Source organism: Elephantulus edwardii, unplaced genomic scaffold (assembly GCF_000299155.1).
Source record: "Elephantulus edwardii isolate Elephantulus edwardi_28Jun2011 unplaced genomic scaffold, EleEdw1.0 scaffold00101, whole genome shotgun sequence".
Classification (NCBI taxonomy): Eukaryota; Metazoa; Chordata; class Mammalia; order Macroscelidea; family Macroscelididae; genus Elephantulus; species Elephantulus edwardii.
This window is the reverse complement of record NW_006399851.1, coordinates 11848070-11861582: the sequence shown is the minus strand read 5'-3', so window position 1 is coordinate 11861582 and position 13513 is coordinate 11848070. Positions and strand designations below refer to the sequence as shown.

Here is a 13513-nt window from a genome sequence, read left to right as displayed (position 1 = left end):
GGGCGGGGTTTGTGCGGGGAGAAGGGTGCAACAATGAATGAATGGAATTCCAAAATCTCTGTAGATGTTCATTGAAATGAAAAATAAACAAACTAAATTAATTTAAAAAAATCCCCTTAAGTCAATTTAAAATGGAACAATCATTTAACTCATAAAAAAAGTTTCACCATGAATATTAAATGCTCTCTTAAGAATTATTTATAGCAACTTGAAAAACTAGTCGGAACACTCATTCAGGAGACAATGAGTTAGGTTTTTTATAATTTTTTAAAATAATATTTTATGTATTTACTGTCAAATCAGATCTGACTGGTACAGGAGGAGACTGCCCTCCTTCTCCAGCAGAGCATCTGGTGGATTCGAACCACATACCTCTGGAATTGCAGTGCAGCATCTTGCCACTAGGCCACCAGAGCTCCCTGAGACAATGAGTTTTAATATAGAAAGAAAAGCTAAAAAAGGAGGGTAAGAATGAGCAGTGCTCAGAACGTAATGAAGGTCATTAAATTGTACACAGAGAAACGAATGAATAAACATGTGTTTGTTAGGTATGGTTTCAACAACAATAAATTTCCCAAGGTGGGGGGGAACATATAACTAGATTGGTTCACTGTGTGGGACTCAGCAGCTGAGCGTGGAAATCTGTGAGCACTATGAACACTATACCATGACCAAAGTATTCACCTCAAGGGTGTGTGGCATGCATAAGCCACTTTTTCAGATGGAGACCAAGACGCTCCAGGGTTCCCTCCACGAGAAGGGCCTAGACGATGCCAGGATGCTTGGGAGGAAGTAGACCCTCACCTGAACCTGAGGGAGAACAGTCCAAGTGGGCCACTCTCTATCTGGTCTACCCAGCCTCGAGACCACTGTTGGCCTCTCCTCCTACGACCTGTTGGCCTGCCTTTACAACCTCACCCTCAAACAGAAAATACAGAGTTCAAAACCATCTTCCTGAGCGCACACCCCCTGACCCGTCAGCTGGTTTTCTTCAGGCATGATCTGTTGGTTTTGTGTGTGTGTGTGTGGTTTGTCGTCCGTCCGTGTGTCCCCCCCCCAGTTTGAAGACTCAATTTAACTTGGCCTAGAAGCAGGGTAAGTCCTAATTAAGAGACAGCTGGAGACACTAGCTCCTTTGAGGAAGAATGTTCATTCTAAGACTTTTGTTTATTTTAATAAAGAACGCTTAATCACCCTATTAGGACAATAAACACAGTTACTGAGAGATAGAGGTAATGCTGGTAGACTCTCAGACTACAAGACATCTGATTATTGGCAGTAATTTCCCATCTGCCACTGTAAACAAGTAAGAGCCCAGCCCACTGATCAGGACTTATCAGAGTGAGGGATTACAGGCAGACAGCCACTCATTGCTCACTCAAACCTGCACAGAACAAACAACATGTGCTTCTGGGCACAATGGAATCAAAGCCTAGACAAATGCAAGTCTTCCCACTGCCACTGGTGGTAGACACCACGTAAGGTCACCGAGGAAACGGGAAAACACAGACAAGGTCAAACAGAACACAAAAAATGAAGTGACTGTTACTGATTCTTATGGTAATGTTATTACTGTTTCCTATCCTTAATATGACAAGAACTCTTACAATCAACAACAAAAAAGATGAATGTTCCAGAAGTAATGAGGTAAAGTGCTGGGTAAAGAACCAGGCCTTGCTTACAGTTCACATGAGTTGTTTTTTCAAATCTATCCCTACTGGCTACTGCAAAGATTAGACATATTCAAGAAGATACCACATAAATGATAGACTGAGTTCAGAGGTCAGACAAGTATGACCATTTCCTAAGGCTAAGCAAGAATTTGGCTCTGACTAAAGAAAGCTTGGACTTTCCCTTGGTTTGGGGGAAGTCTTCTCTTGGGACCTTGGAATGACACATTAAAAAGGCAAAGCTCTATTTACTTTGGGGCCTTGAGGCTTACTGAAGAGTTTAACAATGGAATTAAGGTGGCACTTCTGGCTCATAAGGTATTAGAGACCTAGAGATCAACACCTGAGCAATCAGCAGAACAAGGACCAATAAAATCTTTTAAAACCAAGGCTCAAGGCTCCCTAGCTGGCAATCCTCTGCATAATTACCATACATGGGTTTCAGGCAAGTAGCTCATTCTGAACCCACAGAAAAGACACTAGAACTTCCACTGGAGTTATCTGATATTTCTCCTGGAGTCTGCCCTACCCACTATCAATACAATTACTTTCAGGTTGTTCTGTGCGTCATTCAAAAGGCACACGGTTCAAATCTTCCAAGATTTTCTCAAGGTGGGAAAACCTCCTCCTGTATGTTTTACAGCTTCTGAAAACCCAGGGAAGTGTCACTTTAAGTTGATTGCAACTTGAAAGAACATAACAATAAGCTGAACTTGTACTTGATATAAAAACCAAAGGCATTGCTGGTTCAGCTCTTTGCGAATTCACAAAAGAACCAACAGGCATTTGAAAATGCTGACCCCTGCTTGTCATCAGTTAAAATAATCCTTCCCATAAACATTTCTTTTTATTGAAAAAAAAAAAAAAATAATCCTTCCCACCTCACATTCTATCAGCAAAGGTAAAAACAGGCTGTATCAGGGAACACAGGGGGCAGGGAGTGAGGCAAGAGCGAGGCTGTGTGTACTCACCAAATGCAATCAGCACCAGTGTGTAAGTAGTCAATATATGGAAGGTGATTTTGGTCTCGAGACCAGCATGAGGTAGAAAAGACCATGCCAATATTTAGCCAGGGGATAGTCACTCCTAGAACATAAAGAGGAAATATCACTTGGTATTACAGCAACGGCAATTAAAAATTCCTTTCCAAAACAAAGAGAAATCTCCCCCCACCCCCAAGAAGAAGGCTGTTGTTAATCTCTGCTGGCTATAAAGAAATAATGCAAAGAATATAGACATTGCCTAAATTAAAAAAAAAAACTGTAATGAATATCTCAACCAGTAAAGAGGATGCTGGACCCACGAAGCCCTTCAAGCAAAGTGGTTCTGTGCTTGGCTAGTAACTGAAAGCTAAGCAGAGCCACCAGGCTCTCTTTGGGGGGGAAATTGTGGCTGTCGTCTTCTGCAAAGATTACAGCCCTGGAAAAACTACAGGGCAGTTCTACTCTGTCCTGCAAGGGTGCTGTGAGTTGGAATCAACCTGATGGCAATAGAGTTGAAGGATTTTTGGCTTAAGGAGTAAGAATGTGAAGACTGTGTTTCAACACTGTGTATCAGGTCCAGAATCTAAGCTCTAATTTGTGCTGAAAATGAAGCACCCTTTTTAGTGCTGCTTCTAAGTATGATGAGGTTGGCACAGGGCTTCTCAGATTAGGTGAAAAATATGCCCTCACAACAAGGGCCAGGATGCCTTCTCCAAGAGCCTCAGCCTTTAGAGTGATGGCCCTTGGCTTCTCTAATACCGCCGGAGAAATGATCACTTAATGAGCTTAGCACGAAGCACCTAACAGCCTTAAAGTGTCTGCATTTTAGTTTTAAAAGCATCAACTGTGAGCTTTGAACTTCACTATAAAATTTCTGTCCAGCTCTGAGATTCTGGGATTTGGCTCACCTCCCTACAGTTGTTCTGACTTCATGCTTCTTTCTTTTCTAGAATTCAAGGTTTAAGGATTGACTTTTCATCCTAACATCCCTGCCAATTTTAAAGCTCACTTCAATTTAAAGCAATTGTCCCATCTCCAGGTCTCCATGGGATAGAACTCATTCACAAAGCTGCCTGAAGAAGGCTGGAACCGGGTACCCTGGGGGCTTGGGGGCAGCAGGCTTACCAGGCACAGCACCAAGATGACGCAGGATGGATCCTGTGTTGTTGGGGAGGACTGTGAGGTTCCATCCATGCCTGTGGAGGGACCAGAGCGGCGTCATACACACAGTGGAACCAGAGCTCTACAGAAGACGCTGGCTAAGGAAAAGGCCGTCCAACTTTACCTTGAAAACGGTTCCGATTTTCCCACCGGGAACCCGCTTCCATGCGTGTTTGTGTCCACCTTCCCGCAGTGGACGGCCACGTGGCAGTCCTTCTCTTCCACCAGCCTCCAGTACTCTTGCTGGGAGGACAGGGAGAGAGCTGATCAGCACTAGAACAGGGCAGCAGCTGGACAGCAGTTCAACGCACCTCCCCCAGGACACAATCTGTGACATTCAAACCCTCCCCCAGGACAGTGGCCACGCCAAAGGGATTCACCAAATGTCTCAGAGAACAAAGGGGGAAACAAAAATGGAGGCAAATATGGCAAAGATACTGCACTGTCCTCCTCAGATAGGAACAATTGATAATCCAACACAACACTGTCCAACTAAGGCATGTAAACAGAGGGATCAACTGACAGAGAAGAGGTCATCGTGTTGACTGAAGGAGAGTCTTGTGGGATGCCCAGGCACAATGCAATGATGAACTCTACAACACTGGCGCCAAGGGGATGCAAGACTGGGCAGCTTGTCTACCCACTGTAAACGAAGTGACCATGAGTTAGAATGAACTCCAGCAGTAACACCCTGCCAGGTCTAACATCCAGGCATATGTATGTGTCAGAAGCTTTTAATAATCAGGGCTCCTGACTTCTACTCTGGCTTACTCCGCCCTGGCTGCAAGTTAGATAAACTGAGGTAGTTGTTAGAAAAAATGAAAGCCAATAATCTACTTAGTGCCCAGGCTATAATACAGGTCCATTAAATCTAAAAAAGGCCCATACACTGGCGGTTATTATAAGTTATCAAGTCATTTTATGAGTCTGGTCTAACAAAGAATAGGGATACAGAGGGACCCAGGGATATGCTCTGTGAATAGGTTAAACAGAAATGCTTGGTTTTCCCATTGAGGCCCTGCTCTTGTCTCAGTAACATCTTCCTATTTTGTATTCCGTTATCAGTCCAGAACTCTAAGCTCCCTGTCCCTAATCTTAGACACCTAAGAATGTGAAACCATGAGCATCTCTGGGAAGAAGCCTAGCTAACACACACTTGGCCAAGCAAAGCACAATCTGGAAAATTACCAGAAGACTGTAAATTAAAAAAATAGGGGGCCAACCTCAGAAAATGCAACACACAAAAAAAGAAGCAGATGTCATGAAGGTTCATTAGTGTGTTAGGAGGACCCTGTCATTTACCTAGAGCACACCTTATAGGTGTGTTACTGCAAAGTGGAAGCCCGGTGCACACCCCACCAGGAAGAAGGTTCAGAGCATAAGAAGTGCAGCATGAAATACAGCCAGAAATGCACAATCAGGAGAGAGAAAAAAATGATGAATGGAACTTCCTAAAGATGAAATCTCTGTGCTCAGCAAAATTTTTTTCTCACAGGGTGAAAAGAAAGCCTGCCAACTGGGAATAAACAATTGACAACAGCATCTCAGTCAAGGGTCTCATAACAAAAGTTTACAAAATACTCCTGGGCCTCCAGAAGAAAAAGACTGATAACCTAATTACAAAATGGGCAAAAGACATGGAAAGATTTTTTTTTCACAGAGGAAGACATTCAGGCGGCCAACAGACACATGGGAAAAAAAATCCTCAAAAATCACTGGCAATAAGAAATGCAAATCTAAAACCTCAATGAGATACCGTCTCACCCCAGTAGCCGTGGCAAAGCTTAGTAGGGCAGCAAGCAATAAATGTTGAAGAGGATGTGGAGAGGTGGGAACTCTCATACACTGTTGGTGAGACCACTCAGGAAGACAGTTTGGCGTTTCCTCAAAAAGTTGAACACAGAAACTCCATATAACACAGCTAATCTATTACTAGGAATATATCTCAAGGAAATTAGAACTGAGATACAAATGGAGACTTTTTTTTTACAAGTGGAGATTTATATACCAATGTTTTCACAGAAGCATTATTCACTATGACAAGAACATGGAAACAGCTCAAATGTCCAACCACAAGTGAATGGATTGAGAAATTCACATTCACACAACGCACACTATGCAGCACTCAGGAGCAAGGATTTCAAAAACTATTATGTAACTTGGGAGAGGTTAAAGAGCATTATGCTGCGAGAACTAAAGCAGCCTTGTAAGGACAAATACTGCATAAAACTATTATTGTAAAAATAGAAGGGTAACTATTAAAACATGTATGGGAACTCAAGAAGGGGAGGGCTAGATAGGCAGGGGTGAAACCACAGGGTTACAGTTTGGTGGGTGGTGTCGGGGGATGGGGGGGAGGAAACAGAATCCAGACAGGGTAATGATGGGCAAGGTCCAATGGTGATTAATGTTATAAAACATAATGGATGTGAATGACTGTATGAAACACAATGAATACAAAGTATGTAAGCAAACCAATGGGAAAAAAAGCAAAATTCCCATTACTGGTTCAGTATTTATACAAAATGATAAAAGTTCATGGACATTAACTCTTCAACTGGAAGCAGAAATAAGCTACTGCTCTTCACACGACAGGTTATAATAAGCACCTGCCCTTTCAGAGGATGCCCACAAGTGCATATATAATACAAGACCCTTTTTTGGTAGTGCTCGACCACAAATGCCACAGACCCTGGGAAGCCGCTGTGACAGCACCATGCCTCGAAATCAGGACTCGCCTGACACTGGGGTGGATGGAGTATAAGGTAGGGGCAGTTCCAGAGAAGTTCCAACTGCAGGTCTAAGAAGGGTGGGGCCTGGGGCGAGGCTTGGTCTCTGGTCGACCTTGTGATGTTCAGGTGCAGCACCATGAAAGCAAAAGAGGCCAAGCTCCTGGCTTCCTCCGAGGTAGGGCACATATCATATAGTAGCTGAGCCCTGGTGGTGTAGTCCACAGGGAGTGAGGCTCTAACCCAGAGGCCACGCACAACCCGTGTGGTGGTCCAAATCCACCAGCAGCTCCACAGGATAAAGATGGGCAATGGCTTCCCATGTGATTTTATACACTTTTGGAAATATAAGGCGGGGCCAGCTAAGAACTGGTTCCAACTCAATGACAGTGAAGTTTATCTGATCAATTTCCAGCTTACAACAGACTGGGCATGGCCAAGGCTGTGCTGTCCACATCCCCTTAGTAACCCCTCTAGTCCCGAGCTAAACAGGAAAGCTAGTCACCCTGGAGATTAGCATGCACAGATTAGACTAGCCCACACAGACTTGGATGGCAATACAACTATAGAACAAGAGAAAAGAACTGAGCCCTTGTCCAGATCCAAGGACAAGCTGCAGCCCAAACATTCCAGCTTCCCAGCTAGCCCATCAGCAGAAATACAAGTTTGGTTTCTTTTCTTTTAAATGACCAAGTGTTGTTAAGGGCCCACCAGGGCAGCCTGCTCCTGAAGTTCATGGACTCGGCTGGGCACCACTGAGTGAGGCAAACAAACAGAGCGACTCTGGACACATCACCTCCTCTAATTGGTCTGGGCAGAGGGCTGCATGTGGTCTTTCGAACCTCACACTAACACAAAGAATTAAGTTGGCAGAGGCACAAAAATGGCAATCTGCCAACCCAATTTGGGAAAAAAATGGGGAAAGGAAGATAAAGTACAACTATGATTTCCGGGATGCCATGTCTTCTCTTGCATAGCAAGTAGAAGATGGAGGAAAAAGAGGGTAAGACGGTGGGTGACAGGGTGAGGCAGCCAAGGACCTGACCTGATGGGGTGCTGTGGAGGGACTGATCTACAGAGTGAAGTGGGAGACTGACAGGGTAAAGTGAGGGCCCACTGGGGTGAGGAGGTAGTAGGCTGACAGCCAAGTGGCAGCAAGCTAATGGCCTGAGGTGGGTGTGCTAATACGTGAGAGGCAGGTGGCTAGCAGGATGAGAGGTGGAGGCGGCGAATAGGGTGACACCACAGGAACTGTCCAGCAAGCTGGGAACTGAGCTCAGAGTAGCCCTTGGGCTCTTCATCTCCAGCCTCCAGATCTCTGTGGGTCAAGAAGCAGCTAGATTGGGTCTCTCTCTTCATCATACTATACTCAACCTTTTGATCCACGTTGGGTTTGTAACACAAGTGAAATTTTGGCCACCACTTGACATAGACAAACTGGATCATCCAGTCCTCTGAGTCCACTGGGGATCAGAGGGACAAGGCTCGACCTTACCAGTGGTGAGAACGAGGATCAGACTCACCTCAATCTCAGCTGGTGCCGGCTCCTTGCTGAAGCACATGTTCATGATGTTTCTTGCTGTTCGATAAAAAGTTGTTAAAGAAACAGACCTTCCCTGAAAACAGAAAAAGATATAACACAGTAAGGTTGGGCAGGGGGAGAAGATATATGAAACAGTTGCCACTGGCCGTCTGCCTTGAACCTTGGCTTTAGTGCTTCCTGGTGTCCAGGGCCAGACAGCAGCAGAACAAATGATACTGCAGGGAGAGCCCAGACAGCTAGCCGAGAAGATGGACAACTCCACCTTTACACCCAGAGGCAACATGCATAACCCCTCCACAGACAGACAACTAAAAGCCAGAGATGACCACCAGGTGAGGCATAAAAACAAGTCCAAGTGCAAAGGCTTTCACTTTAAAAAGTCAAGAGGTACAAAGAAAGGTACAAGGTCTCAGGGTTTTTTGCCTGCCAAAGTTTCCTTATTCCCATATTCTTGCTTCCCATATTTTAAAAGAAAAAGAACATCGAGCCTATGACTCATATGCCTGCTAGGAAAGGGGTCCAGAAGAGCCCTGAAAGGCAGACAGCCAAGGTGACTCTTCCAGAAAAACAAAACAAAAAAAACCCCAAAACAGTGCAAAAGGCAGCAGTGGAGGGGAAAACAAACACGAGAGCATAGCATCGAGGGTGTGAAATACGGCCCTAGACTCAGAAAAGGGAAAAACCATACTAAGAGATAAACTAAAGATCCATCCTATTTATCTCTGAGAAGTCCTCAACGGGGACAGGTGCCCAGAGGCAGGGCCAGTGACTGCACTGAGGCAGTGAATATCTGACCTCTGTAATTTCAACGGCAAATCAAACACAGAGCCTGGGACAAGACCAGAGGCCTTACCACAAAGCTCCACCTTGTGAAGCCACAACTGAGATCACTGAGCTGAAGGAAGCACCTCTTACCAGTTGCAGGAATGCACAGCGGTGTGGAGGGCGCTGCACGGTTACAAGCTGAGCGGCAGCGAGCTGGGAATTAGCGTGACTTTGCCTCATTTCCTGGCGGGGGCTGCACTGCACTAAGAGCTGGCAGGAGTAGGGGAAACACTACATGGGTTTCATCTGTCAGTTCCTCCCAGCCCTCTCTGTCCAAGTTAATGATGAGACCCGCCGTGACAGCTTTATCAGAAACTGCTCGATGGCTGAGCTGGGGGTGGGTGGCCACAGGTCGAAGCAAAGAAATCCTGATGAGAAGGGCAGAAAGGTGCACCAGCCATACAGGGTGGCTCCAGAATTGGGCACATAGAAACTAAATGCACAACTGAGTTCTCTCACCAGGTCCCATCACATTTTACATGAAAACCAAAGCAGAAGGGACAAGAGGCCTGCTAGTGAGAGACAGGATGACCAGAATCCTGTGTCCGGGCTTTGGTCCTGGACACCAGGCCTTCTAGAAGCAGCACATGCTTCAACTCTACTGTGGGATTTCCTGGGGAAGGTGTCTAGACACTCCCTCTCTCTGACAGGACATCCTAGGATACCCAGCCCAAACTCACAATGCCCTCCAGCCAGGCCCCAAGGCCTGGAATCGACCTGAGTCCCAGGAGCTCCTGAGAAACCCAACCTGGGAGAGGAGAAGAGCCATAGGAAGAGGCCTACCTTATATATACACTTGTGGAAGTCACTGAGGACCCCTTTATCTTCCTCCTCCTCTTTGACCACTTCCTTTTCCTGAGCAAAGAGCCGCCGCCGGCCCGTCTTGAGCTGGGCCTGGCCCACCTCCTTGAGCTTGCTGCGGAAGCCGTTCCTGTGGGCCACGCCGTTGATGAGCCCGTTCTTGGGCTCGAAGCGGGGCAGGGAGTGGAACTTGCTGTGGTCGTGCTCCGTGTGGCCCTCCAGGGGCCCCTTCCGCCGCTCCAGGCTCTCCTTCTCCATCAGCACCTCCTTCTCCAGCCGCCGGTGCTCCTCTGGTGAGAGCGAGTCATAGGACAGCAAGTACTGGCAGTAGGCCTCCTGGAGCTTGGCCAGCCGGTCCTGGGCGGTCTTGGGGATGCGCAGCATGTCCGCGAGTTTGTTCCATTTTTTGAGGTCAGTCACTTGCTGCATACCGCCCATTTCATTAATTAGCCGGAAAAAGCAGGCCAGGTCGAGCTCACAACCTCCTGGGACGGAGCAGCCAAGAATGACAAGGGGGAAAACACAGAAGAGGGTGGTTAAAACAGCAAGGAAAACACCTTTATCCCATAGTGAGTTCATGACCACCTGCTACAGCCCAGAGACTCGAGAAAGCAGTGAGGTGAGAACAAAATTCCTTGCCCACAAGAAGGTTACATTTTAGAGGCTGGAAAATGCTGGGTTAAAGCAAAAGAAATGAGAGGTCCATATTAAGAGGGGAGATAGTCTGGGAAGGTGTTCCTGTGAGGGTGACACTGAGGTGAGAAACCCGGCATTGCAGATGGGACTGGAGGGATATTCCAGAACCTGGCCCCTCAGGGCAGCTGTACCATCAGCCTCTCTGTTACACAGGTAAAAGTTAGGTTTAAGGAGCTGGTGAGCCCATCCCTGAGGGGAGCAGGCCCCAGGCTGGGCCTCTGGCTGCCCACTGGTGTCTGCACCATCCATCAGAACAGCCTGATATCGGCTAGTTCAGCTATATGATCCCCAGCTCCCCTGCTAACATATATGGACACATGTGAAACCTAGGGTGCTTATTTCTAATCACACTGCATTTCCAGAGTGACACACAGGATAATCTCCACCCCACAGGTCTTTTCACAGCCTATTCAGATAAAAGGACACTGAGAGAAAAGACATATACTCAGTGTCTGAACTATTTCTCTTGATGAAATGAATGACTTGAACAAAGAACGCAAAATTCCAATATGCTGACATATGACCCAGAAAAACAGAGGGACAAACACTGTCCCACACAATCACCCACAGGCTATTCTGAATTAAACTGTGATGAAAACAGATGCAGCCCTGGTGGCACAGTAGGTTAAGTTTTTGGATGCTAACTGAAAGGTCGGGGTTTTCAATCCCACCAGATGCTCCACAGGAGTACAATGGAGGAGTATATACGGCCATAAGGATATGCACCTTGGAAACTTCATGGGACATTTTTGCTCTGTTGTATAGGGCTGCCAAAAGTTGCCACTAGGTTAGCAATGGTAGGTTTGGTCTTGGTTTTTATTTATTAAAATGTTAGGTTGGCAAGAGAGAAAAAGTAACAAAAACATTAAATCTGGACTGTTGTTATGTACCATTGAGTTGGAACTGACCCATAGCTGAGCCTCCAGCGGATTTTCAGAGGCAATAAATCACACAGAAGGAGACTGCCTATCCTCTCGCAGAGTGGCTGGTGGCCTTGAACTGCATGCCTTAGGGATTACAGCACAGCTTCATACCACTAGGCCACCAGGGCTCTGACATATTTACGGGTCCTGCACCGTAATGGTGCTTAAGGAGCTCCTGGGTGAATGGGGCAGGCTGCAGGCCAGGATGGATGAGGTGAGGGCTTGGATCACCAAGGCAGACAATCACGAAGACCAGGACAGACCCTGGACTGAAGGGGTCTGAATTTATTTACTGCACTTGGACTTGGTTATCTGCAGACAAGGCACTGGTGGGAGAAATATCAATGGAGAATCTCATCAGCTGCAGACATGGTTGCCCAGGACCCTGACTCTTGGAGGCAGAAAATGATAGGAGTCATACTTCAACTGTGCAGCTCAATGTTACAGGTGAACCCAGATGGGAGGAAATCGGAAATGCAGCTTTCTTCTCTTAGAAGGGGGGTGGTAGCTGTCGTCATTTCCAAATCATGGAAATCACAGGTACGCCATAGGATTCTGACTCATGAAGTCCATCACTAAGCCTTTATTCACAGGGCTGCTAAGGGATTCTTGCTGAAGGTTGCTGAGCAAGTGTCTAGGTAGCGAACTATTAGATGTCTCCCGGCGAATGCTGTATGTAAGCAGATCACGGAAATCCAACAGCTCTTGAAATGTCTGTAGTGCCTTCAGTAACATTATCATCACAGGCTGTGTCATTCCCATCTAGATAGCACTCACAGGAGTTAGCTCAGTTCAGAAGGTGATTCACAGCCACGGGTATCCTCGTGCCCAAGTCCACATCATAGTCTCCATGGGCCAAGGGTGTGGAGTACAGTTGCTCATATTAATGTACCTAAGATCCCGGAAGGTTCTCAGAAGTGACTTTAAAACTACTAAGCAGATCCAACAGGGTGAATACAACCAATCAAGGCCATGGGTCAGGTCAGGATGCTTTTTTGAACCGAAATGCTTGTATTATGGGCATTAAAAAGTGTTACGTTAATAATCACTTCTTGTGAGTGAAACTAGCACGAATATCAGGTTTGCTGGTGGTCACTGCTGCTTGCTTTTTTTCACCTGTCCACAGACATTCTTCATCCAACTAGCATATGGAGGCGATTTTGGGACATTTCACTCCAGTCAACAGGTCTGGGGACCAGAACCTCTTTCTGGCTGCCTCGATCTCCACGCACTCAACACAGTGCAGTTAATCCCATGGCATCCTTCAGGGCATCAGGGTGTTCAGTAACCATACCAAGACCAAGCCCACATCTATGCATGCCATTCATGCCAGTGGACCCTAAACCAAGAATCCTTTCCAATAAAGTGACTATTACCCAGGCTGTAGCCTTAGGAAACACCTGTCAAGAAGAATAGTGAGGATTTTTAATTTTTTAAAAAAATGTCTCCTGGCCTAGGTCTAAAGCTGAAAGGCAATATGTTAGCCTGCCCCTGCAGTCTCAGAAGGGAAGAACCACCCAGCAAGACCCCTTAGGTGGGAGAGAGCAGAGAGAAGGCCATGGGAGGACCCATGTGTGGACATAGACTGGATCTCCATGGCTAATGGTGCCTGGCTGGGAAGTGAGGTCTGTCGCTTCTCTACAAGAAAGGAGTCCACCAGAGCAACAGATGTATTTAAACATGAGGACAGAGAAAAATAAGAAGGATGACAAGGTAAGGAAGTTGGAGGGAGAGGGCTGCAGGACCCAAGGGACAGTCTGCTCCTTGATCTCCCCTGGACACTGCTCTGAACCAAGTTGAGTGGCCACGTTGGGATGGTGGCCAGCCCAACAAAGATCTGGTCCCTTAACACTGCAGTAGGACTGGTCCACCAGAAAGGTGTGATGGGTGCCAATGATTATACTTGAGATGGTGATTTTGTTTGGAAACTGCACCTTTGCAAATGTTTGGAAACTGCACCTTTGCAAATGCTACAGAGTTGAATTCTAATTCAACAAAAGTGGTGTGTTTGACAAAACCAGAGACAGATGGACAGAGTAAAGATGGAAGCAGAGCTCTGAGGGAGCACGAACCACTTTTGTTCCTGGCTCAAAAGGAGTCAGTAAGGCTGATCTCAGAGTTCCAGGCTCCAGAATCGTGCGAACACAAAATCCATCTCTCTCTCTCTCTCTCTCTCTCTCTC

At 46.4% G+C, this 13513-nt stretch overlaps 1 protein-coding gene across 1 annotated transcript in view; it reads right to left on the bottom strand.

Moving 5' to 3' along the window:
* The window catches only part of JARID2 (jumonji, AT rich interactive domain 2), a 322891-nt gene that overhangs the window by 10520 nt on the left and 298858 nt on the right, over positions 1-13513 (bottom strand). Inside the window, exons 8-12 of the mRNA XM_006891618.1 lie at positions 9695-10197; positions 8067-8159; positions 3939-4057; positions 3779-3849; positions 2642-2756 (exon numbers count right to left, since the gene is read on the bottom strand). Of these exons, the coding sequence (XP_006891680.1) occupies positions 2642-2756; positions 3779-3849; positions 3939-4057; positions 8067-8159; positions 9695-10197 (901 nt within the window). The remainder of the gene's footprint in view (positions 1-2641; positions 2757-3778; positions 3850-3938; positions 4058-8066; positions 8160-9694; positions 10198-13513) is intronic.